At 33.8% G+C, this 27,740-nt stretch overlaps 3 protein-coding genes and 1 long non-coding RNA gene across 4 annotated transcripts in view; 3 read left to right on the top strand and 1 right to left on the bottom strand.

The window, feature by feature from the left end:
* LOC123676855 overlaps positions 1-27,740 on the top strand; it is a 264,151-nt gene that overhangs the window by 104,672 nt on the left and 131,739 nt on the right. Inside the window, exon 2 of the mRNA XM_045613112.1 lies at positions 22,800-23,046. Coding sequence (XP_045469068.1) covers positions 22,806-23,046 — 241 coding nt within the window. The 5' untranslated portion in view covers positions 22,800-22,805. The remainder of the gene's footprint in view (positions 1-22,799; positions 23,047-27,740) is intronic.
* On the bottom strand, positions 2,066-3,182 carry LOC123675429. The gene is made up of 2 exons (XM_045610787.1): positions 2,139-3,182; positions 2,066-2,080 (listed from the first exon to the last, which is right to left on the bottom strand). The coding sequence occupies exons 1-2, from the start codon at positions 3,180-3,182 to the stop codon at positions 2,066-2,068; spliced, it is 1,059 nt and encodes a 352-aa protein (XP_045466743.1).
* On the top strand, positions 13,834-20,726 carry LOC123675428. Its single transcript, XM_045610786.1, has 4 exons — positions 13,834-14,046; positions 14,275-15,288; positions 18,044-20,582; positions 20,645-20,726. The coding sequence occupies exons 1-3, from the start codon at positions 13,834-13,836 to the stop codon at positions 20,447-20,449; spliced, it is 3,633 nt and encodes a 1,210-aa protein (XP_045466742.1). The 3' UTR covers positions 20,450-20,582; positions 20,645-20,726.
* On the top strand, positions 26,738-27,661 carry LOC123676857. The gene is made up of 2 exons (XR_006747011.1): positions 26,738-27,186; positions 27,289-27,661. It is a non-coding gene; the product is annotated as an uncharacterized LOC123676857 (long non-coding RNA).

Below are 27,740 nucleotides of genomic sequence, written 5' to 3'. Positions count from 1 at the left end.
TTTTATTATCTAAGTGTCTTCAGGAATACTTTTCAGATGCTACTTGATTGTATAATCATTTTGGACATATCCTGTACCTTTTATATATTTTTTTTGTATTCATACATGTAAATATGTGGTTTTTAAGGATAAATATATATTATTACTATCATTATAACCCTTGACTCTACCTCAAATTAGACATAATTATTGGGGACATTTCTCTTATTCAACAGAAACGTACTTTTGATTTCACATCTATGCATCTTGTCGAAAAATTCCTCTCTTCTCTTATACTCATTTGAGTACCAAATTGATCGCCTTCACAAGATATTTCAATTTGTGTCTGAACATCATTGAAGCATTCATCAATTTTAGATAATTCACCTTTAAAATCACTAAAATCACCAAAATCTTCTGCACTCAAACAAGATGAATCATTTTCAATTTTCGCAATGACAGGTTCCAATTTCTTTGCAATTATTTGCAATCTTTACACTAGCACGTTTTTCGACAAGCATTCTATCCATAATGAATTATATACTAATATACGTACTATATATATATATTTTTTTTCCAACCACCGTTTTCAAAAACGGGATAAAACCCTTGCCGAGCTGTCAGCCAAGGCAAGTGTTGCAGCTATATATATATATATATATATATATATATATATATATATATATATATATATATATATATATATATATATATATATATATGTGAATTATTGATAAGGGTCAAACGACTCGATTATTTTGGAGAATAAAAGAAAACTCTTTATTCCTTGCCAAGCTTTCGAATTTATTTAATTCTTCTTCAGGGCTTCTGAAATACAATACAAATCCTTCACATATTCAGTTTAACAATAACTTAGTTAATAATTCACTTACAGAATGTGAGGTTATGTTTAGGAAACTTGCAAAACTACAAAACATTTGTCTTAATTCAATTCACATTGATCCTTTGGACATTAAAACGACAATAATTTTCTTCAATTTGAAACGTCAACAAAATAAAAACATTTTTTTTCACAACCAAAATATACTACTTAAAATATTTAATTTATTTATTTTTTCTCCTTTGTGTCAACTGGCTAGATAGGTATATTGTTTTGTTTGTTTTTGACACTTTCGTAATCTGCCTTCTTCCTTTCACTCGTCAACTGGACCATCGAAAAAGTATATGTTTTCTTCCGATTTTTCTAACAAATATCCATATATAGCACTCAACTTATTTGTGTCTGTTTTTTTGTTAATAATATTTTCCTGTTTATTTATCTCTATCATTTCCAATATCAACCTTTTTTTGTAATTTTTTTCCGTTTTTAACACCTTTGCTTCTTCGAAATTTATTTTATGATTTAAATTGAATGCATGGGTTGCTAGTGCGCATCTATCCGGATGTTTTGCAATATCTGATTTGTGTAATGCCAATCTGCTTTTCAACCATTGAGATGTATGTCCTATGTATATTTTTTCGCAATCTTCACATTTTACTTCATAGACTACGTTGCTTTTTAATAGTGTTTGAATAGGATCTTTTAATTTTGTATATAAATTGCCCACAGTTTTTTTATTATAAATAGCAATTTTCACTTTTTCATGTTTAAATATATTTATTAGTTTTTTTGTTAATCCATGTATATTTGGGTATGATGCATAATGAATTTCCTCTGTTTCTTCCTCGCTTCTTATTAGTTGTGGTGCTTCTGTGGTGTCACTTGCATACAATAATTTCTTCAACATTCCATAGGGATATCCGTTCTGTCTTAATATCTCCAATAAATTTTGTATTCCCTCCTGTATGTAAGACTCATGAGATATTCTTCTTATTCTATTTTTCATTTGTTTTATCATGTTAATTTTTATATTTATGTTATGGTCTGAATTATAATGAATCATTTTGTTTGAGTGGGTTTCTTTTCTATGCCATTTTAACTTTATAACATCATCTTGTCTTTGTACTTTTGTGTCTAAGAAAGGTACATATTGTTCCAAATTTTCTACTTCCAAAGTGAATTGTAAGTTTTTGGAATAAGAGTTAAAACACTTCAACGTAGTCTGTATATGTGTTTTTGGTACAGTCAATAATAAGTCGTCTACGAATTTTTTTGAAATGGGTATATTAAATGGTAACTTTTCCACACATGATTTTACCAAGTGATCCATGACATATTGGGCTAGTCTTGGACTTAGTTTAGAACCCATAGCACATCCAAATATTTGAAGGTAATATTTTTCTTTGAACACGCAGTAGTTGTTATTCAATATAAACAAAATAATTTCCATAAACAGCTCCATATTGATGTTTGTATGTTCTTTAATTTTGTCCCATTTTTGTTTCAGGACTTCAATAATGTCATTTTTGTCCAGATTACCGAATAAATTTATGACGTCTAGGGAGATTAGTGTGTAGTTTTCTGGTAATTTGAAATTGTTAACTGTTGTTGCAAAGTGGAATGTATCTTTGACATAATATTGGTTTTCTTCATCATATGCGGTTTTCAAAATGTCAGCAATGAATTTAAATAAGGAATTCATTGGACTATTTATACTTGATATTATTGGCCTCATGGGATAACCATCTTTATGAACTTTTGGATTCCCGTAAATTCTTGGCGCAACAGAGTTGTATGTTTTCATTTGCTTCATTTGTTCTTTTGTTATGTATTTCAGTTCTCCTAGTTTGTCAATATATTTATTACATTTTGTTTGTAATGCCTGTGTGGGATCTCTGGGTAGTCTCTTGAAATCTTTGGATTCTAAAATAGATTGAATTTTTTCATTATACATTTTTTCATTCATTACAACTGTCACTGCACCCTTGTCACTATTCAATATAATTAAATCATTGTTTTCTTTTAAAAACCATTTGGTGTCCTTATACCATTTTTGTATCAGAGAATTTTCTTCTATAGGTCTATGTATATAATTTGTGACTGCATTTGTGACTTTCGCTCTCTGTACATTTTTTCTTCCATCTGGTATTGCTTCTAGGATATATTCTGTATCTGCTATTATGCGATCAATGTTTATATCTTTTTTTGTAGTTGTTACACTGAATTTGGATCCTAATGATAACAGACTTTTGACTGTATTTGGTATTTCTTTGTCAGATAAATTTTTTATCCATCTATCTTGAGTTGTTACGTTCGGAATGCTAGTTGTCTTGAGGTTGTTGATTTTCTTTAAATTTGTCATTTTAATCTTGTGGAACTCTTTGTTGAACGAGCATTTCAGTCGGTCTTAGACACAAAAGTACAAAGACAAGATGATGTTATAAAGTTAAAATGGCATAGAAAAGAAACCCACTCAAACAAAATGATCCATTATAATTCAGACCATAACATAAATATAAAAATTAACATGATAAAACAAATGAAAAATAGAATAAGAAGAATATGTCATGAGTCTTACATACAGGAGGGAATACAAAATTTATTGGAGATATTAAGACAGAACGGATATCCCTATGGAATGTTGAAGAAATTATTGTATGCAAGTGACACCACAGAAGCACCACAACTAATAAGAAGCGAGGAAGAAACAGAGGAAATTCATTATGCATCATACCCAAATATACATGGATTAACAAAAAAACTAATAAATATATTTAAACATGAAAAAGTGAAAATTGCTATTTATAATAAAAAAACTGTGGGCAATTTATATACAAAATTAAAAGATCCTATTCAAACACTATTAAAAAGCAACGTAGTCTATGAAGTAAAATGTGAAGATTGCGAAAAAATATACATAGGACATACATCTCAATGGTTGAAAAGCAGATTGGCATTACACAAATCAGATATTGCAAAACATCCGGATAGATGCGCACTAGCAACCCATGCATTCAATTTAAATCATAAAATAAATTTCGAAGAAGCAAAGGTGTTAAAAACGGAAAAAAATTACAAAAAAAGGTTGATATTGGAAATGATAGAGATAAATAAACAGGAAAATATTATTAACAAAAAAACAGACACAAATAAGTTGAGTGCTATATAAGGATATTTGTTAGAAAAATCGGAAGAAAACATATACTTTTTCGATGGTCCCGTTGACGAGTGAAAGGAAGAAGGCAGATTACGAAAGTGTCAAAAACAAACAAAACAATATACCTATCTAGCCAGTTGACACAAAGGAGAAAAAATAAATAAATTAAATATTTTAAGTAGTATATTTTGGTTGTGAAAAAAAATGTTTTTATTTTGTTGACGTTTCAAATTGAAGAAAATTATTGTCGTTTTAATGTCCAAAGGATCAATGTGAATTGAATTAAGACAAATGTTTTGTAGTTTTGCAAGTTTCCTAAACATAACCTCACATTCTGTTAGTGAATTATTAACTAAGTTATTGTTTAACTGAATATGTGAAGGATTTGTATTGTATTTCAGAAGCCCTGAAGGAGAATTAAATAAATTCGAAAGCTTGGCAAGGAATAAAAAGTTTTCTTTTATTCTCCAAAATAATCGAGTCGTTTGACCCTTATCAATAGTTCACAGTTATACACTAAAGACTCTTAAAAATAAGTTTGAAGTTTAATCATATATATATATATATATATATATATATATATATATATATATATATATATATATATATATATATATATATATATATATATATATATCCTCAAGCTAGGCTAAAAATTCCTAGGATGAAGGGATCGCGCATCATGTTGGAGAAGGTGAGGATGGTAGATGCAATTATTGAATCTCACATCACAAGCGCGACAACATTGAGAGATATAGTGGACCTGGTATACACGGGAGCGGCCACTGTATGTGAGGAGATGGGAAAGTGTCTAACGGAACCACACAGAAAACCAAAGAAAGAGCAGCCCCCATGGAGAGCCCGCCTGGAAAGAAAAGTATTAAAGATTAGGAAAAACATCGGATTACTACATACTTACCTGAACACCGAGGTCGTATCCAACAAGGTCTATAAGGCGGTCCGTAGGATAGCCTCTGAGGTCCGTATAAACCTTAAAGCTTCTGACTCCCGGATGAAGCTTGAAACCCTCAATGATCACCTGAAACAAAAAATAAAAGCTCTAGGTAACCGTATAAAACGCTACACTGAAAGTAAAATGAGGTACGAGAATAATCAGTTGTACTATAAAAATCAAAAGCAATTCTTTAGAAACCTGGAAAACAACAACAATAGTGATAAGGAACCTCCCAAAACAGAGGACATGTACACCTACTGGCAGGCAATATGGGGTAACAACAAGCAACACGACGATACGGCTCGTTGGATCAGGGAGTCGGAGGCTGAAAGCTCCATGTATAACATGGAAGAGGTTGAGATCACTAAACTGGATATTGAACAGGTGCTGAAAAAAACAAACAACTGGGCGGCGCCCGGACCGGACAAGATCCAGAATTATTGGTGGAAGCACTTCCCGAGCACCCATCAAACCCTTGCTACCCTCTTTCAGAGAGCACTGACCAACCCAACTGTCATCCCTGGTTTCTTCACATTGGGCACCACCATAATGTTGCCAAAGGGAAACACAACATCTGACCCAAAGAATTTTAGACCAATAACATGCCTGCCCACCATATATAAACTACTAACTGGTACCATCACAAAATATATATGGAATCACGTGAAGAAAGAAAACATCTTGGCACGCGAACAGAATGGCTGCTGTAGGGATGCAAAAGGATGCAAGGAGCTTCTTGTAGTCGACCAAATCATCACCGGGCAAGCGAAGGGTAAACTTCGTAATATATCTATAGCCTGGGTCGATTATAGGAAAGCGTTTGACTCAGTGCCCCACACCTGGCTGCTAAAAACACTGAGATTGTACGGAATATCAGATAAGGTGATCAATCTGCTTGAACATCTCATGAGCGCCTGGCGTACCACATTATTGATTGATAATAGAGGTGAAAGCAGCATGTCAAAGGAGATAGCCATCAAATGCGGAATTTTCCAGGGAGATACTTTGAGCCCGCTCTGGTTCTGCCTGGCTCTGAATCTCCTAAGTAAACTTCTCAACAAAAGCAAATACGGATATATCATCAACAAGACCAGAAACTGCAAAATAAACCACCAATTATACATGGATGATCTCAAACTTTTTGCAGCCAATAGAGAAGAGATGAGAAGGCTACTGGAAATAGTGTCATCCTTCAGCCAGACGATCGGCATGGAGATGGGACTGGACAAGTGCGCGGTCCTGGATGTGAAGAGGGGCAGGGTTGCCGAGGGTCCGGAGATTAAGCTGTGGAACGAGTCAAAAATATCATGTCTAGGGCCTCAAGAAACTTACAAATATCTTGGCATTCAACAAGCCCTTGACATAAAAACGCCTGAAGTGAAAGATAATTTCAAGACTAAATACTTTGCCAGGCTAAGGAGTCTTCTTAAAGCTAAGCTCAATTCGAAGGCACTGTTTACAGCTATTAATATATGGGTCTTACCCTGCATTACTTACTCATTTGGAGTAGTACGCTGGACAGCCGCAGAACTGCAAGCAATAGACATCCAAACCAGAAAGCTCCTCACTAGGTATGGAATACATCACCCCCATTCCTCAGTGAATAGATTGTACATCAGCAGACATGAAGGTGGCAGAGGGCTTCAAAATATCCTCATAACACACAACAAAATTGTATCACAGATGAGAGATTACTTCAGATCAAGAAACTTACCGCTTTTTAAGATCGTGTGCCAAGCAGATGAGTACTCAGCCTTGCAGCTGGCAAAATCCTCGGTGAATCTCAGGGAACAATCATTGGAACAGCTTTCGGAGGAGTGGCACAGCAAAGCCCTCCATGGCAGATATCCTGGAAATTTAAAATCTGATAATATAATAAAAAATGAGTCATTAACTTACCTGAAAGCAGGATACCTACACCCTGAAACCGAAGGAAGGCTTATAGCAATCCAGGACCAGGTGGTGCCAACAAGAGCCTATATAAAGAGAATAACTGGCCGCAACATACCCTCCGACCTATGCAGACGGTGCTCCAGAGCCCTGGAAACGATTCAGCACATCACATCCTCGTGCCCTATACTGGCCCCAAAAGATTATATGGAACGCCACAACGCCATGGCCAGAGTGTACCACAGGGAAATCGCGACGAAAACAGGTCTACTGCAAAGTAATGACGGTTTTCATAGTTACCAACCACGAGATGTGCTGGAGAATGACATCTTCAAGCTGTACTGGGACACTGCCATGGTCACAGATAGGTCTATAGCACACAATCGCCCTGACATTGTGTTGTTCAATAAAACCGAAAAGTCTGTACAGATAATAGACGTATCGGTTCCCGCTGACGACAACATCACCAAATCCTATACGGAGAAGGTCAGTAAGTATCACGACCTGGCCTTTGAACTGAAGGAGATCTATGGCCTCAGAAAGACATCTATAGTGCCACTCATAATATCGGTGAACGGCTTGGTGGAGGCCCACATGCTAGAAAATACAAAGAGGCTGCAACTTGATACTTACTTGATTAGTCAAGCCCAAAAGCAAGTGATTTTGGGCACTACGCGGATAGTCAGGAGGTTCTTGACCAGCTCCTGAGAACAATCTTGGCTGAAGAATCAGCCCGGTTGTCTCACGTACCAACCCGATGAATGGTGAAGAAAAAAAAAAAAAAAAAAAATATATATATATATATATATATATATATATATATATATATATATTTTTTTTTTTTTTTTTTTAATCCACCGATAGACGGGTCGGTTCGCTGGGAGCACCGGTCTACTCTGCAGACAAGGTGTCCTCAGGAGCTGGTAAGTATATATATATATATATATATAAAAAAAAAAAAAAAAAAAAAAAAAAAAAAAAATACAATCAGAAATAAAATTGGTATATTACATACTTACCTGAACACTCCATCACCAACCAGGAAGCTCCAAAGAAAGGTCACCCGTCTAACATCGGAACTCCATATCCAAAGCCGCAATGAACAGCTTAAGCAGGACCTTATGACAGCATGTGACAATCTGAAACAAAAGGCAAAGGCTTTAGGAAATCGTATCCGTAGATATAATGAGAGAGTAAGAAGATACCAGAACAATCAACTTTACTATAAAAACGCAAAACAATTCTATCGTTCACTGGAAGAGAAGATAACACCCGAAGAAGAATACCCGAAGAAAGAAGACATGCATGCGGTCTGGAGGGAAATCTGGAGTCGAAGAGAACAGCATGACGACGAGGCTTTCTGGATCCGAGAAGCAGAAAAGGACACAGACAAATACATCATGCAGCAAGTGACTATAACTGAACAAGACATTAAGACTACAATCAAAAAGTCAAGCAACTGGTCAGCACCAGGACCCGATGGGATACAAAATTACTGGTGGAAAAACTACACCGCGACGCACAAAACTCTGGCCAGAATTTTTCAAGAAGCACTTGTGGATCCTTCGATAATGCCTGAACACATCACACTTGGCATAACACACATGTTACCTAAAGGAACAAAAAATAGTGATCCAAAGAACTACAGACCAATCACGTGTCTACCAACGATTTATAAAATATTAACAGGAGTACTAACACTACACCTATGGAAACATGTAGAAAAATATAACATCATGGCACGTGAACAAAACGGTTGTCGCAGAGACACACAAGGATGCAAAGAAGTACTCGTCGTCGACTCTTTAATAACAAAACAGGTCAAGAAGAAACAGCGAAATATATCCGTGGCGTGGATCGATTATAGGAAGGCCTTCGACTCGATACCACACTCTTGGCTCCTTAAAACCCTACAACTATACGGAGTATCCAAGGCTATAATCGATCTGCTGAAACATCTAATGGTAGCATGGAAGACGAAACTACGAGTGAACACAAATGAAGGCACCTATATAACAGATGAAATAAGTATCAAGAGAGGGATCTTTCAGGGAGACAAACTAAGTACCCTTTGGTTTTGTCTCGCGATAAACTTTCTGAGTAAGCTACTGAATAACACGAACTACGGATATATAATTGAAAGGAGAAACAACATAAAAATAAATCACCGTCTGTACATTGATGATCTGAAGCTGTACGCAACCAACGAAGAACAACTCATAAGACAGCTGAAAATAGTAGCATCCTTCAGCAGATCGATAAGAATGGAAATGGGGCTGGATAAATGCGCGGTCTTACATGTGAAAAGGGGAAAGATAACAACAAGAGAAGCGATGCTTGTACAAGATGAACTGGAAATACAGAGACTAGATCCAGAGGGAACCTACAAATACCTAGGAATACAGCAAGGTCTAGATATAAAAACATCGGAAGCGAAAACAACATTCAAGCAAAAGTTCATGGACAGAGTAAAAAAGATTGTGCAGAGTAAACTGAACGCCAAGGCGATGTTCATATCGATAAGTACATGGGCAATACCTTGTTTGGCCTATTCTTTCGGAATACTCAAGTGGTCGACAACAGAGCTAAAAGCCATTGACACCCAAGTACGAAAGCTCCTAACCAAATATGGAATACACCACCCCCATGCCTCTGTGAACAGATTATACATACCCAGAAAGGATGGAGGGAGAGGACTTCAAAATATAGAGACCACACACCACAGAGCAACCAGAGAACTCAGGCAATACATCCACTCAAAAGACACACCTTTCTTTCAAGCACTCATCACAGAGGATGAAAACATCACAGCCCTAAACCTAGCATCCACAGACCAACAATCTCAACCCCCTGATATTGCACAATTAACTGAAGAGTGGCATGGTAAAGCACTCCACGGTAGATATCCAACGGCCCTCAAAAGAAACAATGTGGATCGGGAAAGGTCCCTAACTTACCTCAGAAACGGGTATCTGTATGCGGAGACGGAAGGCAGACTAGCAGCCATTCAGGATCAGGTTGTCCCAACAAGGTCATACCTGAAAAATATAGCAGGATGTAATATACTTAATGATAAATGCCGTAAATGCTCACAGCACGTTGAATCCATACAACACATCACATCATCATGCCCTGTACTCGCACCCAGGGCATATACAGAACGCCACAATGCCATGGCTAAGGCATACCATCAGGCCATCGCCATAAAATACGGGTTGCTGAAAACATCCAAAAAAATACATGAATACTTACCTCGGGATTTCATGGAGAATGATAAGGTAAAACTCTACTGGGACCATCCTTTCGCCACGGACAGATCGATTGCCCACAACCGACCTGACATCGTCATCTTCGAAAAAGATCCAAAGAAGGTGACAATACTCGACATAACCATACCAGCGGATGATAATGCTGACAAAGCGCATACTGAAAAAATTGTCAAATATCATGACCTCGCTTTTGAGCTGAAGGAAATAAACCATCTTACCTCAACAACAATTCTTCCTCTCATCATCACCACCAATGGACTTGTTGAAAAGCATCTGGCGGAAAACACGGAAAGGCTGGGACTTGACGAAAAACTGATTGAAAAAGCACAGAAGGAGGTCATCTTATGGACCACCCGAATAGTCCGAAGTTTCCTGACCACCAGCTGATAAATGTCTTGATCCGACCGATCCGGCATTATCGACAGCCAAACCCTATTAAGGTGATTAAAAAAAAAAAAAAAAATATATATATATATATATATATATATAGGAAAAGTAATATTTCTTGTGCTATATTTGATGTATTGAAAGTGTAATTTTCTTGGGTTTAGAGCACATTAAAATTCAAATATTTATATTTTATTCAGTGAAATCATCGACATATGTTTCGGCGTAAATAAGCCTTTTTCAAGATTGTATATATTAATAACAGTTGGACATCAACATCTAAAATTAATTAAAATTGATTATTATTCATTTTTTTTTTCCCTAATGTCTATGCTAACTTACTAGTCTAGCAATATTCCTATAATAAAAATTGTACAAGTCAAATCAATAAAATTTAATCTTTACGAGGGTACTGTCAAATAAAATTTGATTTGTTTAATTCTTGACAATGCAGTTCTCCAGTTTATCACTTGAATTGCCATCTGTGTTTATCTATCTATATTAACAAATATGTTATTGAAGTTTTCATTTCATTTTGATTTTGTTTTACAATTGTAGTCACAGATGCCTCCTCCAGATAGGTTTTATATTATTGCAGGATGTTATGGTAAATTTTTGCTAAATTTTTCAGGTCGGTTCTGTCGTTTATAGAGTTTTTTTCCTTTTGAATGTAAATCATTTCCAGAAAAGTCCTAATTTTGCTGTTGGTTTCTTTGTGTAAGATTTCACAGTTGTCGAAGTCGAACCCATGGTTAGTTGTTAATTCATGTTTCTTTAAGGCTGTAGAATTTTTTGCATATTTGTGGCCGTTGATTCTTTCTTTTATATATTGGGTTGTTTGGCCTATGTAAACTCCTGAACATTCCTTGCATTTTAGTTTGTAAACACAATTGGATATTTTATCTTTTGGAATTTTGGATTTTAGCTTGGTGTAGAGATGTTTCAAATTGTTTTTGGATTTATGTGCAATTTTTATGTCCGTGTCTTTGAATATGTAATTAATTTTTTCTGATAAATTTTTCACGTATGGAATTGCTACATATTTTTTGTTTCCTTTTGTGGCTTCGTTTTTGATGGTATTATAAGCTGAATGAATTCTGTTTTTAAATATTTTTTCTATTAGATTTGATGGATAGTTATTTTGATTTAGGATTTTTTTTGCTTTTTTTATTGTCTCGATACGATATTTTGGTGATGTCAGCTTTATCGATCTATCGGCAATCCCTGAAATTACACTTTTTTTATATTGAATTGGTGCTATTGATTTATAATTTAGGTATCTGCCTGACCATGTTTCTTTTGTGTGCCAAATTGTTTCTATTTTTGAGTTCATAATATTATGTATGAGTGTCATATCTAAAAAGTTTATTCTGTTGTCTTTTTCAATTTCTGTTGTAAATTTAATTTTTGGATGATAGTTGTTTAATTCGTTTAAAATTAATAATATATCTGCTTCGGAAACTGCAGTCAGGCAGTCATCTACATATCTTTTGAAAAAAGATATTTTGTGTTTTATTTTATTTATTATGGTTTCTTCAAGATCTTCCATTACCAATTGGGCTAATAGTGCTGATAGAGGGGCTCCCATGCTGCATCCGTCTATTTGGCTGTAAAAAGAATCCTCAAACTGAAAATAAGAGTTTGATATGCAGAAATCAGTGGCCTTCAGAAATTCAACTTTCGTGAGATCTGTGTGATGTTTTATTTCATCCCATCGTTTTGCAATTATGCTTTTGGCTTTTTCCATCGGAGTGTTGGTGTATAGGCTGACAACATCAAATGATACCAATTTTTCATTGTCTTTCAAGCTCACTGTATTTATGAATTGTTTGAATGTCCAAGAATCTTTTATGTGGTATGCATTCTGGCCAATAATGGGTGAAATACACTTGGATAAATATTTTGATAAATTATAGGTAGGACTTTGAATACAGCTGACAATTGGTCTTAATGGAATATTGTTTTTGTGGAGCTTAGGTAAACCGTAGAATTGGGGAGGTACAGCGTTGTGTATTTTGAGACTGGAACATAGTTTTTTAGGTAGAAGATTTTTCATTTCCCAATTTTTTATTAATTCGTTATTTTTCTTTTGAATTATTTGTGTAGGATTTCTATTCAATCTTTTGTAAGTTTGTTCGTCATTAAGATGTTCCATTATTTTATTTTTATATTCACTTTTGTTCATAATAACGGTTTTATTCGATTTATCTGGTTTCAGGATGGTGAGTTGAGGATTGTTCTTCAGAAATACTGTCGTTTCTTTGATTTTTTATTCAATATTACTTGTTCTCTATTCTTCTTAGAATTTTTGTGTTTGAAATTAGTGATGGTATTTGTAATATCTGTTCTTATTTTTGTCTGTGTTTCTGGTTCCAGATTCATAATTGCAGTTTCCAAACTCGCAATAATGTCCGTTATAGGTATGTCTTTTGTTTTATATTCTTTGCTGTAGTTTGGGCCCAAGCTTAAAACTTCTATGACTGTTTTAGGTATAGTAGTGTTAGTGAGGTTAGTGACCCACTCTGTATGTGTGATATCAGTATTATCATTTTTGTTGTTCAGGAAGGAAATGTTCAGGAGTTTACATAGGCCAAACAACCCAATATATAAAAGAAAGAATCAACGGCCACAAATATGCAAAAAATTCTACAGCCTTAAAGAAACATGAATTAACAACTAACCATGGGTTCGACTTCGACAACTGTGAAATCTTACACAAAGAAACCAACAGCAAAATTAGGACTTTTCTGGAAATGATTTACATTCAAAAGGAAAAAAACTCTATAAACGACAGAACCGACCTGAAAAATTTAGCAAAAATTTACCATAACATCCTGCAATAATATAAAACCTATCTGGAGGAGGCATCTGTGACTACAATTGTAAAACAAAATCAAAATGAAATGAAAACTTCAATAACATATTTGTTAATATAGATAGATAAACACAGATGGCAATTCAAGTGATAAACTGGAGAACTGCATTGTCAAGAATTAAACAAATCAAATTTTATTTGACAGTACCCTCGTAAAGATTAAATGTTTATGATTTGACTTGTACAATTTTTATTATAGGAATATTGCTAGACTAGTAAGTTAGCATAGACATAAGGGAAAAAAAAAATTAATAATAATCAATTTTAATTAATTTTAGATGTTGATGTCCAACTGTTATTAATATATACAATCTTGAAAAAGGCTTATTTACGCCGAAACATATGTCGATGATTTCACTGAATAAAATATAAATATTTGAATTTTAATGTGCTCTAAACCCAAGAAAATTACACTTTCAATACATCAAATATAGCACAAGAAATATTACTTTTCCTATTCATAAGCTTCTGGGTGAAAAAATGGAGACAAACAACATCAACATGATATTTATTCGTGACAACTATCCTGAGGACATATCACAAGCTTTGAAAAAACTTTGGAACATCAAAAAGAAGAATGCGAAGCAGAAAAACAGGAGACTATTTCTTTTACAATGCAAAAATGCACAATTATGTCCAACATTTCTGAAATTTAGTCTTCCCCACATCAAATTCCTGGACAACTCAATGGGGGTAAAATTTGACAGTGCAGTACGTTGTTTCCAATTGAAAACACTCAATCTACTTCTAACAGACACAACGAAACACCTGAGAAAACTAGAAAGGGAAATTAAACATACAGAGTCGGAGTTAAATAATGTACAACCATCTAACTATATTAGACAATATCTTAACATCCAGAATATGAAAATAGAGGAAACATTCAAAAAAATCCAAAGCAAACAAATAAAAAAAATACAGGAATTGAACAACAAAAATGATAATACTGATATCACACATACAGAGTGGGTCACTAACCTCACTAACACTACTATACCTAAAACAGTCATAGAAGTTTTAAGCTTGGGCCCGAACTACAGCAAAGAATATAAAACAAAAGACATACCTATAACGGACATTATTGCGAGTTTGGAAACTGCAATTATGAATCTGGAACCAGAAACACAGACAAAAATAAGAACAGATATTACAAATACCATCACTAATTTCAAACACAAAAATTCTAAGAAGAATAGAGAACAAGTAATATTGAATAAAAAAATCAAAGAAACGACAGTATTTCTGAAGAACAATCCTCAACTCACCATCCTGAAACCAGATAAATCGAATAAAACCGTTATTATGAACAAAAGTGAATATAAAAATAAAATAATGGAACATCTTAATGACGAACAAACTTACAAAAGATTGAATAGAAATCCTACACAAATAATTCAAAAGAAAAATAACGAATTAATAAAAAATTGGGAAATGAAAAATCTTCTACCTAAAAAACTATGTTCCAGTCTCAAAATACACAACGCTGTACCTCCCCAATTCTACGGTTTACCTAAGCTCCACAAAAACAATATTCCATTAAGACCAATTGTCAGCTGTATTCAAAGTCCTACCTATAATTTATCAAAATATTTATCCAAGTGTATTTCACCCATTATTGGCCAGAATGCATACCACATAAAAGATTCTTGGACATTCAAACAATTCATAAATACAGTGAGCTTGAAAGACAATGAAAAATTGGTATCATTTGATGTTGTCAGCCTATACACCAACACTCCGATGGAAAAAGCCAAAAGCATAATTGCAAAACGATGGGATGAAATAAAACATCACACAGATCTCACGAAAGTTGAATTTCTGAAGGCCACTGATTTCTGCATATCAAACTCTTATTTTCAGTTTGAGGATTCTTTTTACAGCCAAATAGACGGATGCAGCATGGGAGCCCCTCTATCAGCACTATTAGCCCAATTGGTAATGGAAGATCTTGAAGAAACCATAATAAATAAAATAAAACACAAAATATCTTTTTTCAAAAGATATGTAGATGACTGCCTGACTGCAGTTTCCGAAGCAGATATATTATTAATTTTAAACGAATTAAACAACTATCATCCAAAAATTAAATTTACAACAGAAATTGAAAAAGACAACAGAATAAACTTTTTAGATATGACACTCATACATAATATTATGAACTCAAAAATAGAAACAATTTGGCACACAAAAGAAACATGGTCAGGCAGATACCTAAATTATAAATCAATAGCACCAATTCAATATAAAAAAAGTGTAATTTCAGGGATTGCCGATAGATCGATAAAGCTGACATCACCAAAATATCGTATCGAGACAATAAAAAAAGCAAAAAAAATCCTAAATCAAAATAACTATCCATCAAATCTAATAGAAAAAATATTTAAAAACAGAATTCATTCAGCTTATAATACCATCAAAAACGAAGCCACAAAAGGAAACAAAAAATATGTAGCAATTCCATACGTGAAAAATTTATCAGAAAAAATTAATTACATATTCAAAGACACGGACATAAAAATTGCACATAAATCCAAAAACAATTTGAAACATCTCTACACCAAGCTAAAATCCAAAATTCCAAAAGATAAAATATCCAATTGTGTTTACAAACTGAAATGCAAGAAATGTTCAGGAGTTTACATAGGCCAAACAACCCAATATATAAAAGAAAGAATCAACGGCCACAAATATGCAAAAAATTCTACAGCCTTAAAGAAACATGAATTAACAACTAACCATGGGTTCGACTTCGACAACTGTGAAATCTTACACAAAGAAACCAACAGCAAAATTAGGACTTTTCTGGAAATGATTTACATTCAAAAGGAAAAAAACTCTATAAACGACAGAACCGACCTGAAAAATTTAGCAAAAATTTACCATAACATCCTGCAATAATATAAAACCTATCTGGAGGAGGCATCTGTGACTACAATTGTAAAACAAAATCAAAATGAAATGAAAACTTCAATAACATATTTGTTAATATAGATAGATAAACACAGATGGCAATTCAAGTGATAAACTGGAGAACTGCATTATCAAGAATTAAACAAATCAAATTTTATTTGACAGTACCCTCGTAAAGATTAAATTTTATTGATTTGACTTGTACAATTTTTATTATAGGAATATTGCTAGACTAGTAAGTTAGCATAGACATAAGGGAAAAAAAAAATGAATAATAATCAATTTTAATTAATTTTAGATGTTGATGTCCAACTGTTATTAATATATACAATCTTGAAAAAGGCTTATTTACGCCGAAACATATGTCGATGATTTCACTGAATAAAATATAAATATTTGAATTTTAATGTGCTCTAAACCCAAGAAAATTACACTTTCAATATATATATATATATATATACTTACCAGCTCCTGAGGACACCTTGTCTGCAGAGTAGACCGGTGCTCCCAGCGAACCGACCGAGCAAAATAAGCTTCGAAAGCTAGGCTTTACATGAATAAAGAGTAAATATATCTCGTTAATTGCTGATCGATATCCCTTATATAGTATATATTATCATTTTCAACGATCATTATCTTGAACATTATATATATATATATATATATATTTTTTTTTTTTTTTTTTTTTTTTTTTTTTTTTTTTTTTTCAATCACCATATAGGGCAGGCAACTCCTAGTGCCGGGCATTTTTTTTTGCCAAAGCGCTTCAGAGGGACGTTAAGAACTTCCTCACAAGCCTCGTGTTTGCGAGGATTACTTCTTTCTGCGCTGTGTATATATCTATCTATATATCTTTCTGCGCTGTGTATATATATATATATATATATATATATATATATATATATATATATATATATATATATATATATATATATATATATATATATATATATATATATATATATATATATATATATATATATATATATAACAATAGTTATAAGTATGATAAGGGGTGTGGGAAAATTGATAAGTGTTATAATTTCACTCTTCTTTATTTCATTTAGTCGACGTTTCGATCCCGATGGGGACCTTCTTCAGGACTCTACAATAGCAATAGAAAACAGTCAAAAACATGGCAATCACAAAACATGTAAAAATAGTACATACCGAAATACAGAGTTGTAAAGATCTTATTTGAACACAAATCAATAGCTCTCAAGAAAGCAATGAACAAGAACATCAACAAATTTAGCGAAAAAAGATCTGATATTTCGTTGGCACAAGAGTAAAAATCAATTATCATATGTAAATAAGGTAAACAGAATAATCAACAAAATGAGAGGTTGTCAAAAATGTTGTCAACCAGACTTGCCACAGAATACACGCACATGACAAATGAAACATAGAATAGCATTAAATCACACTTGGTCGCAGTAATTCACTCTCACCGAACTCAGAACAAATGCGATTATTGAAAGACTCCATGAACCGAATCCAATCCCCTCTCACAGAAATAGTCCGGAACATAGATTTCATTATTACGTTATCCCGACTGTAGAACTTGTGGAAATATTCATTCCATTTGATCCATTCAACTCACTGCCACCAAACTGGTCATAATGAATCAAATAAGTATAGATGGAGCTAATATTGTTTACATCCCTTCTGTCCAACTTCAGTCCGTCCATTGCTGAAGTAGTAATGGATTTCCTTCTGGACTGCATTCTTGTTAGCATTCCTTTTCACATTCCTTTCATGGAGTAACAACAACCGAAAGATAGCGAACCTCTTGAACAGGAGGATATTCCTTCTCGAATGTAAAAGACTGGGATTAACACCTAATCATATAGGAACAGGAGTCAAGAATGTTCTGAATTTGGTTGAATTTCACACAGGAAGTAGATTCAATAAAAAGATTAGTGGATTTAACAAAAACTTAGTTAATAGATTACTTTCCTTAGAGATTGAACACATTCACTTAAAGATTTCACACATTTGCAAGTACAATAGCACCATAAAAAGAGAGTTGAGACAGACAATACCAACAGAGATACATAGAGAATTTTTCAGACGCCAGAAGACTACATACAACAAAATATTTCATAAAGTGAAAGCCACAAACCTCAGAAAAATTAAAGCACTACAAAGAAGAATACATAAAGCAGATTATAAAGTTCCAGAGAAATGGTTCAAGAATTTGTCCCAGACAACAGAACCTGAAGAGGTTAGAACAGTCCTTGGTTTGGGTTCCAAATTTAACGTCCCTTTAGACCACAAAGAAATAAACATCAAAGACCTAATAGCAGACGTTGAAAGCATTTTGGACTTGGTGGAGGAAGATAGAAGAGACACTTTGAGAGCTAAGATAGCAAGCATTATAACCGGTCATCTACATAAAGGTAAAAATAATATTTGTGCGACAGACAACATAAGAAAACTATATAAAACAACGAAAAACTTTTTGAGAACTAATGATCACCTTGTAGTTCTCGACAGTGACAAAGGTTCAGTGACTGTACTTATGGATAGGGCGGATTATCTTCAGAAGATGTACTCAATTGTTGACACTGACGATTTCAAAAAGATTTCTAGAGACCCAACGACCACTATCCAGAATAAAACCAACAAGATCATATCCACACTTGTAAACCAAAATATACTAAGTAAAGAAGCTGCAAGATCAATGAAATCATATAATTCAGTGAGCCCTAGAATGTACGGAAATCCCAAAATACATAAAGAAAATATCCCAATGCGACCAATCGTATCTGATGTACAGGGTCCCACATGTAAATTTTCAAATTATATTGCACAAATCCTAACAGAAGCCTATGACCAGGATAATGCATATTATGTGAGAGATTCGTTTGACTTTTCCAGTAAGATTAACAATTTTGAATTACCCCCAGATTATGTGGTGATATCACTTGACGTAGTCAACCTATTTGGCAACATATCAAAGGAGTTGGTACTGAGAGCAATGGAATTCCATTGGAACAAGATTGAGGCAGTCTGCAACATATCAAAAGAATACTTCAAGGAGATTATCACCTTCCTCCTAGAATCAGGTTACTTCATGTTCGATGGCAGTGTCTATTTGCAGATGTTTGGGTGCATTATGGGATCCAGACTTAGCCCGATTTTGTCGTTGTATGTGATGGACTATGTGCTCGACTCCTGTATACCTAGATTAACATTCACACTTGCATTTATAAAAAAATATGTAGACGACCTAATAATATCCCTACCATCAACGGGAACTGAGGAGATATTGCAAGTTTTCAACAGCTTCGACCCTAAATTAAAGTTCACGATTGAAACAGAAGATTGTTACAACTCTGTTCCGTTCTTAGATACCAAGGTATGCCGAGTGGATAATAAAGTAAAATTAAATTGGTATAGAAAGACGACTTCTGCAGGAAAGTTTATACATTTTTTATCTGACCATCCAATGAGCATAAAATTAAATTTCATTAAAGAACAAAAAAACAGGATTTATAAAATCTGTGATCCAACATTCAGAGATGGAAGCATGAAAAGACTGTTTGATCTTTTAGTTGAGAATGCCTATCCTAAAACAATGTTGAAAAAACTTCTATATTCTACTTCAATGTTGCCTTTGACTGAAAGTCAAACACAACCTGATATGGTGGGAGAAACAGAAGTTGTGAAATATAGAAGCATCCCTAACATCCCTTACCTTACCTACAAAATTAAGAATTGTTTTAAAGATTATAATAAAAAAGTGAAAATAGTAGCACAGTGCAAAAAGAAAGTGGCAAATTTATATTCAAAACTGAAGGACCCTATACCAAAAGAAATAAAATCGAATGTGGTGTACGAACTGGAATGTACTGACTGTCATGAAACCTACGTAGGTCAAACCTCTCAGTGGCTTAGAAATCGCATGAACTTACATAAAAGTGATATTAGAACAAATAACCTGAGATGTGCATTATCTGTTCATGCTAATAAGTACTCACACAGTGTTGATTTTAATAACGTAAAAATTTTAGATGTAAATGTAAATTATAAAAAAAGATGTATACTAGAAATGATCCACATACAAACTCAAAAAAGTAAAATTAACAAAAAAACGGACACGCAGAGATTAAGTCCAATATATGCATATCTCATAGAATTTTCTAACAGACCATTTTTCGATGGTCCAGTTGATGAATGACATTTAACCTAACTTTGTTTATTGCGTATTATGATATTGCGTTTCTTAATTGATAATCATTTGATATTACCCTATTTGATGCTTGTGTCTGATTTTGTACATTTCTTAGACTTAGAGATTAACCTCGCATTCAGTAAGTTGTTGTACTCTGTTTTTTGTTTTATTGTTGATGATGTGTTTTGTTGTATTTTACAGTTGCCCTGAGGAAGAAGCAAAATAAGCTTCGAAAGCTAGGCTTTACATGAATAAAGAGTAAATATATCTCGTTAATTGCTGATCGATATCCCTTATATAGTATATATATATATATATATATATATATATATATATATATATATATATATATATATATATATATATATATATATATATATATATATATACTATTTGAGTCAACAAATTCAATTCATTTAGGTATATATATATATACCTAAATGAATTGAATTTGTTGACTCAAATAGTATTGGCAGGTAAACAAAGGATACTCAACAGATGGATTCCTTCACGAAAACAGTATTCTTTTGGAGACTTCCTAGCACTTTCTTGGTTTCCAAAGCTTGGGAACAGAAAGGTCACTAGTTTCCTTATTCAAATAAACTTGACTTCCACTTGAAAATTGCACTTGTATTCTCTGACACTTTCGTGGTTTCTAATGATGTCTTCTTCAAAATAGGAACAGAAATGTCGCCAATCTTTCGATGTAACGATTTCATACTAACCAGAATGCGGTACACTTAGGACCTTGGAATTATACGGTTCGAAGGACCATGGAAAGATACGGTTCGAAAGACCATGGAAATATATTCGATATAATGGACTGTATAAAATAATAAGTCGTGCACTGGTTAAACGGTTTATTTGAACACTTTTACGAACATTACCCCGAGTAGGTTATGTGGTTTCACAACTGACACATGGACAGAACAGATTGAACTAAACGAGAGAGGAATTATCGAGAAAGAGGGACAGAATCTCTCATGCGTCCAGAACATAGACCATAAAATGTTACTCATAGAGTTTATGAATATATATTATACAATGAAGAAAACTTATCTGAAAATATGCCAATAAATACAAATTATGATATTTACATTAGAAACTATAATAAAGCTTAAAAACTACAAATTGAATTGAATCAAATATATAAATAGAACCGACGCTGGCGCCATCTATGGGATTTCCCTCAAGTATAGGATTTCTCTTAAGTATATGATTGTTTAAAATTGTAACTACAATTTCTCCAGTGTTCTATCAGATAAATGATCCTTCAATAGCACCAAGGGACCGCCTCTAATGCCCACTCTCTCCAGTCTACTGTTCAATATCAGAAGATACCCTGAAAATTTCAAGTTTAAATATCTCTCCGTTCGAGAATTATCATTTTTTCGGCCGGACGAACAGAATCGAATGCAGGTCGCTGTTATTTGATATTCAATCTACATTTTGGTTAACTAGTATCATTCATTATTGTAACAATTAAATTTTTACTTTCATTTATATTTCGTGAAACATTTTTCTACGAAAGAAATTGAAAGTGTTGAAAGTTCAAAATCCATATTCGAAGGATTTAAACTTGTCATCTTCAATGTTCATTTTGTCCATTCTTTTTTATTTCGATAATCCCGTTTATACTGTCAACTATAAAAAATATTAACCTAATTATTTCATTTGAAGAAATTTACTATTTTGAATTAGTTCGCTTCTTTACAGTTCTGCTGTACTTCTTCTTCTCACCCGTCCATAATATTAGATATGTTTAAAGGAACAATATCTATTTCGATTGAAAAATTCCACTTAACAGTTGCTACTAAAGAGCTTAGTGCTTAGTGCTCGAAATATCGTATTACAAAGTGGTAAGGTGGTATGTAATCGAGAGTATTTTGTGGAAATCGGTGGTTAGTGTTAGAAGCATTTTTTTTTTCGAGTGCTTAGTGTTCAAGTAATTTTTTTAGTGCTCGTCACAGCTCTGTGGTAGGGTAGTTCATTCTTATTGAGTGCCTATAGATTATTTCGTGTTGATACAACTCTACGATAGTAATCTGAAAAGAATGAATTTCTTCACATTCTTTATATACTTCTCTATATGGATCTCGTGCACAATGTTTAAACATTGTAATATAAAAGGAATAATTTCTCCCCATGCCTTCCTCGGTTGAATTGTACAAGAGGAAGTTCTTTCAATTTTCGCTAGTCACATATATCTTGTTTACTCTGAAAAGTGTATGTTTATTTCATGAATTTGCTCACAGTAAATTTTATTGTTAATACAGATTTTTTTTCAATATAAATGAAATAAATCATGAATTTCTGATATTCCAGTATTTCATCTGTATAATTCATTTATTTTCAGGCTGTGATGCTGAGACTTGGCATGTTGCTGAGTTGCATATTCATTTCCAATCAGGCTCTGGAAGATTCCAATCACATAACCGAAGTACCTCTATTTCCAGAGAAAAGCCATCTACATCTTGGTTATTTTGAAAAAAGGGAAATATCAGTTGACTTCGATAAATACGCCGTTACTTGTTACATCTGCGTCAACGTATCCGACAACGTCATCTGCAATCAGTACGCTATTGACAAGCCTTGTAGGCCTGGTGAGTTCAATATAATAAGAACTCGAAGAATAATTCTGGTAATCTTTTTCTTTCAATATTTCCAATAGTTTGACTCCGAAGTATTACAAATCTTTTTAAAAACTCTTTAGAAGTAGGTAACAATTCGAGAATATGTATGCTTCTATTCACAACTGTTGTAGGAACAATGTCCCTTTTGATCATTTTTTTGCAAAACATTTTGTGGAGAAATTGGTACCAATAGGCTTGTTCCTTAGTCTAGTTATTTGGTTAAAAAAAACTTACCTGGAATGTTTTCCGGAAGGTCTCCCTCTTATATTTGCCTCTTACGCTGCCATCTTCAAAATGACGCCTAAAATCATTAATTAGTATCTACTTTCTGACCCATTTTATGATAAAAAGAGATATATACTATCGAATAACAATATATCCAATACAATCAAAGCAAAAACTTTCGTTTTTGCTTATATTTATATAATATATAGATTTTATATTTATTTCTACTCAATTTTTATACATATCTATGTTGGAGAATATAGTCTAAGATCCCGATATAGAACGACCTTCACCGAGATGCTTATTTGATAAAACGTATTTTATATTTAATTTAACATGTCAATGAATATATCACATATGGGTTGCCTAACAAATTTTAGTCCAGGGTAGGTTTAATTAATAATCAAAAAAAAATTTTTTTTCGAACATTCCACCGATTTGCTTATTAGATAAATTCTATACCAATCGAAAGTATGAAGCCCATAGAATGTGCAAACGTTAGGTTGCCTATTTTTTTCCGGTCACAACTCTCGGGTTGACAGGTATAAACAGGTCAATCTATACTAGCATTTTGCAACGGTCTGACTATTTAATCGAAATCAATATGATTAAAGATTATTTTATTATGAACACGGTGGTATAGGGTTGCCTGCGAAAAATCAGTCCAGAATCCCGGTTGTCGAATTTTGAAAAGTTAAATATTGCTGCGAGTGAGGACACAGCATAGCAGCTGTTTGGAAGTCCGTCCAGTGAAAGAAAGAGAGTGCGCATGCTATTTGTTCTTGGAAATGAAAAGGATAGCGATAGACTCGTATACAGTGTGACCAGATTTTGTAGAAATCTACTTTTTTAGTAGATTTTTCGCATTTTCATGGAGTTTTTAGTAGGAAGAAATCCTTTGGTAGATTTTAGTAGATTTTGGTAGTTTTAAAATATATAACCGAGACGATTGGGAATATGGAAATTCCGATGTCCAGACTGTTTCTATGAATCAATTCATTGTTCATTCTCATTGAGGTTCTACGTTCTACGTGTTTCAAGAAACACACGCGTTTAGTTGTGCTCCTTCAGATACGGCTAGTGATGTTTCGTCATTTCCAATAACACCAATATTTATTTGTTCACTCTCTCAACTTCGCTGAAAAGTGGCAATATGTCAACAAGACAAAAATCTGAGTTCGAAAAATCTTTGATTGAAGCCCTAAAACCTGATAATGTTATCAAAGAAATATCTGATGCCATCATCAACACCATCAGCAGGAAATTCGCTGAAAAATTCGATCTTTATGAGGCTAAAATAGCCACCCTGGAAAGTGAAATTCAAGTTCTTAAATCAAATGCTGATAAAAATGAAAATAATTTCACCGAAAACACACTTAAGAAACTCGAACGGAAAGTGGATTACCTCGAGCAGAGAACAAAAAATGAAAACATCCGTCTTATCGGCATCAAGGAATCCCGTGGAGAAAATGTGTTGACCCAGGTCAAGAAACTCTTTCAAGATAAGTTCAACGTATCAGTCGTCGATGAAATCACATCTGTGTACAGAACAGGTGCCACTGATAAGAAAAATTCCCGTCATCTCATCGTTGTTTTCAGAAATACGGAATTTAGGAATAATATATTCAGGAAAAAGAAACTTCTCAAAGGATCGAATATAGTTATGAAGGAAGACCTTACTCACGACAGATGGAAACTAGTCAGAGACTCATCGGAGACGTATGGGTTCAAAAACGTTTGGACGTCTAATGGAGCTGTCTTCGTCAGATCGGAGATGGGTGTTAAAAAACTGATTTCTGGTGTGTAGTTAATAAGTTTAATTTTCGTTTATTGCGGCTCACTAGCTGTGTCATTTCTTTTTTTTTGCACTTCTAGCGCATTGGCGAATTTATTAAGAAATGCTTTTGTTGGGTCATTTGAATGTACAATCTTTGGTTCCTAAATTTTGCGAATTAAAGGTCTTTATTGAGCGGAATAAATTTGATATACTCGCACTGTCAGAGACATGGTTAAATGATTCAGTTGATTCGGGAAGTTTGATGATTACAGATTCCAATTTTGTAAGGGCAGATAGGAATACTGGTGCAAGAGGCGGGGGGGTTTCGTTATATATTCATAATAGATATCGATTTGAACGACTTGATGTTCCAAACGATTTTAATTTAGAACAGTTATTCGTAAAGGTTAGTTGTAAGGGAATTTCTTTTGTAGTTGCTGTTGTTTATAAACCCCCTCACTTACCTTACAAACTTTTCATTGATGCGCTAGAAACTAGTTTAACTCATGATTTATCTTATTGTGAGGATGTTATCTGTGTTGGGGATGTTAATGTTAATTTTTTGGATGTGGATTTACCTTCAGTGGAATATTTCGATTCCATGCTTTCTTCTATCGATATGCAGCAACTTATTCGGGAGCCAACTCATATTACCCCTACTTCGGAATCGCTTATTGATATTATTTTGAGCAATGAAAATGGCATTGTGACGTCGGCCTTCTCGTGTCCATCTCCCTTTTCTCGACACAAATGTGTAGCTTGTAAGATGAGAATACAGAAAACAAAGATTGAACCGCGGATTTTCACCATCAGGGACTGCAGAGGGTTCGATGAGCAGTTGCTGTTCGATGACATTTCTGCCGCTGATTTTTTGAGGTTATTTCACATGTATGACATTGATGAGAAGGTGAAGTTTTTTTCGGATACATTGATGGAGTTATTTAATAAACATTTTCCTGAGAGAGTTATTAGAACATCGAAGAGGCGTGCACCATGGATGACTGATAGAATAAGAGGTTTGATGAGGGAAAGAGACAAAGCCAAGGCTATATACAAAAAACATAAAACTGAGGATAGGTGGGAGGAATACAAGCACCTTCGTAATGTAGTGAATCAGGCTGTAAAAGAGGAGAAGCGGTTATACTTTCATCATATCACCGTGAATGCTTCGAGTAGGGAACAATGGAAGGAACTCAAATCTCTTGGAATATCGAACAAATCACGGTCTTATCTTAACTTCGATGACCCTGATGAAATCAATGATTATTTTCTGAAAAATCCATCATTTAATTCAGATGGTTCGGTATTGGATCATTATAAAGATAATTTGATTTGTTTAGAGGAGTTCAATTTTCGTCTTGTGGATGAGGAAACGGTTCTGAAATTCTTGCAAAATCTGAAAAATAGTTCTCCTGGTTTCGATAATCTTTCGATATCGTTTATCAAGATATGTTGTCCTCTTATCCTTCCTTTTATTGTGAACATCTTCAATACAATTTTGCTTGATTCAAAGTTCCCTACATCCTGGAAGCATGCTCAGGTTATCCCTATTCCCAAAAATCGTAGTCCTCAGCAACTCTCTGATCTTAGACCCATCAGCATTTTGTCAGGATTATCCAAGTTGATTGAGAAAACAATGGCTGACCAACTTGCCGAATATCTTGAAAAAAATTCGATTTTGCCTGGAGTTCAATCGGGTTTTCGTCCGGGATACAGCTCCACTGGTGCATAGACAAACTAAAAAAATAGATGAGCCACTCGTATATTCCGCGCCATCTGTCGGAGGAGGACACTAATACACGAAAAAATTATTTTCAATTTGATAGTTAGATGTCGTTGCATTCATGGAGATCACTCGTGAATAGTGGCTCCCATACACGTTACGGTCTATTGGGAGGAAAGTCTCCAGGTTTATATGCAGCTTGTGTGGGGAGATGTATGAAAATAGTAAGTATAATGTATAATCATTATTATCAAAAAACCTTTGAAATGTCAACTGACACAAGGAGTTGTTTGACACGTTCTTTTTGAAATATAATAAATTTCGATATGCCTGCAAGAGTGAAGACGTGCTGTGTTATTGGATGTGAAAATCGAGATGCAAGAAGGTAATTATAAAATATGAATTCAAAACCCAATTGAAAACTTTTTAACGTCAACACAAGATTTGCAGTACCTATAAAAAAAATATATTTATTTTATTTTCGTAGATATGCCATCACTACCGATGAGAAAATTCGAAAAGTGTTGCTTGAGCGCATCGGCAATAGGAAACTTTTGGAATTGGAGAAATATCAAATTAAGCATGTTAGAATATGCCAGTGCCATTTTCATAGTGATTGTTTGGAAAGCAATGGAAAGCTGAAAAAAGGTTCTTTGCCCTCAATTGATTTGCCAGGTAATTAACTGAAGGAGCTTTATAGTAGGTATAAATACTCATATTTTGTATTATTGAATTCATTATTTTTAGTTTTTGAGAATGTTTTCAATGCAATTATTAGTTTATTGATTAGATATTTATGAAATAAATCTGTATTTTTAATTGGTGATATTTCAGTTAATAAATTTTTATTCTATCCAGAATTTGATTATTGATCCTCATTTCTCGATTCCAAAAGAAAATCAGATGAAAGTTCGTTGCAGGTATTATTTTCATGAAAAT

Source organism: Harmonia axyridis, chromosome 3 (genome assembly GCF_914767665.1).
Source record: "Harmonia axyridis chromosome 3, icHarAxyr1.1, whole genome shotgun sequence".
NCBI classification, from domain to species: domain Eukaryota; kingdom Metazoa; phylum Arthropoda; class Insecta; order Coleoptera; family Coccinellidae; genus Harmonia; species Harmonia axyridis.
Note: the sequence above shows the minus strand (reverse complement) of the source record. Positions and strands in the feature narration are given on the sequence as shown.